The 3,807-nt window shown below is 47.0% G+C and overlaps 1 protein-coding gene across 2 annotated transcripts in view; it reads right to left on the bottom strand.

The window, feature by feature from the left end:
- The window catches only part of GFRA3 (GDNF family receptor alpha 3), a 24,399-nt gene that overhangs the window by 3,561 nt on the left and 17,031 nt on the right, over window positions 1-3,807 (bottom strand). The window contains exons 3-4 of one of the 2 annotated variants that reach the window (XM_003782160.3): window positions 2,425-2,517; window positions 836-1,148 (exon numbers count right to left, since the gene is read on the bottom strand). In XM_003782160.3, the coding sequence (XP_003782208.1) occupies window positions 836-1,148; window positions 2,425-2,517 (406 nt within the window). The remainder of the gene's footprint in view (window positions 1-835; window positions 1,149-2,424; window positions 2,518-3,807) is intronic. The other variant, XM_012807749.2, reaches the window with a different exon arrangement.

Raw genomic sequence — 3,807 nt, 5'->3', positions numbered from 1 at the left:
CCTCCCAAGTAGCTGGGACCACAGGTGCCTGCGACAACGCCCGGCTATTTTTTGGTTGCAGCCATCATTGTTGTTTGGCGGGTCCGGGCTGGGGATTCGAACCCGCCACCTTAGGTGTGCGTGGCTGGCGCCTTAGCCGGTTGAGCTATAGGCCGAGCCGGGACCCTGGAATTAAAGTCACATCTGTCTGACTTCATAGCCTGTGTTAGCACTAGGCCATCCTTCCTCTACAGAAAAATGCCCATGAGATATGCACCATAAGTGAAAAAAAAAGCAAGACACAGATATATTCCCATAATGCCTACTTTTGTTGTAAAAAAAATAAGTAGAAGGACACGTTCCCAAAGTATGGTAGATTATCTTCAGGTGATGGAATTTTGAGTTATTTTTATAATACATTTTGTGAGTGTATATTTATTTATTATTTTTATTTTGAGACAATTTCACTCTGTTGCCCAGGTGCGATGCTCCTAAATAGCTGGGACTACAGGTGCCTGCCACCATTCGGGGCTAATTTTTCTATTTTTTAGTAGAGACAAGGTCCCTCTTTTTTTCAGGCTGGTGTCCAACTCCTGAGCTCAAGGAATCCACCTCCCAGAGTGCTAGTATTACAGACCTGAGCCACCGCGTCTGGCCCATTTTGTATATTTTCTGCGGTTTTTATTTTTTGAGAAAAGTTTCGTAAAATATCCAAGGTGATATTTGATGAAGCAGCCTGTCGGTCCACAGTTCCCTGAGGGTTCTGACCCAGCCCCGCAGAGAAAGGCAGTCAGGAAGGAGTGGCGTTGTGTCCCGCCCTTACCCACCCTGCTATCCCGTCCCGCCCCCCGCGCACCTGCACAGCGGGTCGGAAAGGCAGAGGTTCCGCAGGTCCAGGCAGCTGGTGGCTACAGACGGCAGTGCGCAGCTGGGGGCGATGGTGTTTTTCCGGCGCTCCCCGCAACCACGGTCAGTGGGCGCGCATGGGCACAACAGCATTCCTTGCGCGTGGGGCTCTGCCGCCTTCTCGAAGAAGGCGAGCAGCTGCCTAAGGCAGGCTTGGCGCTGGCAGCGGGCCCCAGAGCACGCCTCCCCATAGGCTTTGCGCAGCCGCTCACACTTTTCATTAAGAGTACACAGAGTAGTGAACTTGAGGCAGAGATCCGAGTCTGCAGGGAAAAGGGCACCAAGTCACTAGGTCGCCTCCTCCACATGCCTGCAGCCCAGGCTCCTTAGGAACCTCGAAAAACCCCTGATTTGACAAGGAAGTTGGTAGGGGTAGGAGAAAAAGGAGGACTGTCCTGAATATAACCACTCCTAATCCAAGGCTTTCCCTCTATTCAGAAACTATCTGGTATTCCGAAGCTTTCTCCATCCTACTCCTCATCTTCACTAAGTATATCATCTGTATACATCTAACAACCATTTGTCTGGAACTCAAGCAGCCAGGAAACTCAGATAATCACAACCTCAATGAGATCTGATGGTGGAAATCATGACCTAGAAGCCCTGCAACATTCTAAAGCACTTAGTGAATTAGGATTTGAAATGAGGACTGAATGTCCAAAAGAGATGTAACCAAATTCTATTCAAGCTTCTAGTGTGGCTGGCACCTGTGTATCTATTCATTTTTAATGTCACCTACCCTTCTTTCATTTACTGATTCATGCACACTTTGTTCTTCATATTCTGAGTTTGAGGAAATTATGGGATTATTTCTATTAACAGAATGTTCCAGCAGCCAGGCAATCAACTAGAATAGGTGATTCACTGATTCCTTGTAACTAAGAGTTTGTTGTATAAATCTCAATCTTTTTTCTCAAAATACTAACTCTAATATATAGAAATGACTACACAACAAAGCTCATATCTTTTTCAAAAGAGTGCAAGTGTGTGCAGTCTCAATTAAGTCATAGCCTCATTTTCCTGAAAGACATTCATCACAGTCCTTGCCAGACTGATGGCTCCCCACCCTGAGTCACCCCTGTGTGGAGTCACATTCTCTCTCACTATTTTTCCTACCCAATACCTCGCCCATCCCATTAGAATGGTTGAAAACAAGCAATTTCCCAGTCTTCAGGGACAAAAAGACTACTTTTCTAGCTGCCTTGAATGCGGGTAAATACTCCATTTCAGTACATTTTTATCTGAGGCTGTTGCCACTCCCACCATACCCTTTGTAGGGACCCGCCTTTTGAAAGCAGGGAGCTCTAATGGGCTCTCTTCAAATGCCTCCCTAATAACTGCTGTTCTCAGATGATGACTCCTATGAGACAGGACCACGTACCACAGCTCAGTCTTCCACCCTGACAGTCTTCTTTAGTCACCTCGCAGGCTAGAAACTCTTCCCCTGTAAGCCTTCCACCTTGTGTTTCCCCCTAGCCACCTTTCCCTTGGGGTCCAGGCCCAGTCCCCCAACCCCCAGCCTCAGCTCGCCCTCCACACCTGGTTTGAGCATGTTCAGTTTGTTGAGATTGATTTTCCAAGGTTTGCTGGTCACTGTGTCTTCATAGGGGGAGATGTCCAGCTCATAGTCACCTAGAGATAAGGTGGGAAGCACCAGAATGCTGAGAGCCAGGGTGGAGTGGCAATAGGAAGGGCTGAAGTTGCTGGGTCAGACCTCAAAGTCCTATGGAGAAAAGAAAAAGGCACAGCCTCTACCAAACTAGCTGCCAGCTGTGCAGAGATGAGAGAAATGCAGGGTCATAAAGGTGTAGGTTGGGCTCCACAAATAAGCTGGTAAGAAAAATGAAAGCTACCATTTGTTGAGCATATTGTGTGCTAGGCATTATGGTATAAGTGACATATATATACAATCTCATTTCATCCTCCTAAAAACCTTCTGTAGGTAAGAAGAAACAGAGGATGACAAAGGTTAAGTATCTTGCTCAGGCTCAATTAAGCTAAGAAGCAGAACTGGGATTTGAAATGAGGACTGATTTTGGAGTCTGCTTCTAACTGCTGGACATAAGACCTGTGGGTACAAAATCAGGCAAGGGGACTCTGACTTGTTTTCTCTTGCTATTAGGAAAGGGACAGTGGTGGACTCCCTGTTCGGGCCCAGCTGCTTGGCTGTGGAGATGCATGGCATACCGACGAAATGGAAGTGAGGCCAGGTACTGAATTGAACCTGATTGAGAAAAACAGAAGAAAAAGACACAATGATCCTGAAGCAAAAACATTCCACTCAGTCACCCCCATGGGGCTCTATACTGCTTAAAGGTACTTACTAGGTCTTATAAAATAGTTGTATATGGCCAGATGCAGTGATTCACACCTGTAATCCTAGCTCTCTGATAGGCGGGTGGAGTGCCTGAGTTCACAGGTTCAAGACCAGCCTGAGCCAGAGTAAGATCTCATCTCTAAAAATAGCCGTACATTGTGAAGGGTGCCTGTAGTCCCAGCTACTTGGGAGGCTGAGGCAAGAGAATCGCTTGAGCCCAAGACTTTGAGGTTGTTGTGAGCTATGACACCATGACACTCTACCAAGGGTGATAAAGTGAGACTGTCTCAAAAAAAAAAAAAAATAGCTGTATAGGCTGGGTGAGGTGGCTCACGCCTGTAATCCTAGCACTCTGGAAAGTGGATTGCTTGAGCTGAGGAGTTTAAGAGCAGCCTGAGAAAGAGTGAGACCCTGTCTTTACTAAAAATAGAAAAAAACTAGCAGTCATCGTGGGCACCTGTAGTCCTACCTACTTGGGAGGCTGAGGCAAGAGGAGCTCTTGAGCCCAAAAGCTTGAGGTTGCTATAAGCAATGATGATGTGATGGCACTCTACCCAGGGCGGCAGAAACCCAGGGTGACAGCAAGAGACTGTCTCAAAAAGAAA

This window comes from Otolemur garnettii, unplaced genomic scaffold (assembly GCF_000181295.1).
Source record: "Otolemur garnettii isolate 467f Iridium unplaced genomic scaffold, OtoGar3 scaffold00003, whole genome shotgun sequence".
NCBI lineage: Eukaryota > Metazoa > Chordata > Mammalia > Primates > Galagidae > Otolemur > Otolemur garnettii.
The sequence above is the reverse complement of the archived record's forward strand: the minus strand, read 5'-3'. Positions and strand labels throughout refer to the sequence as shown.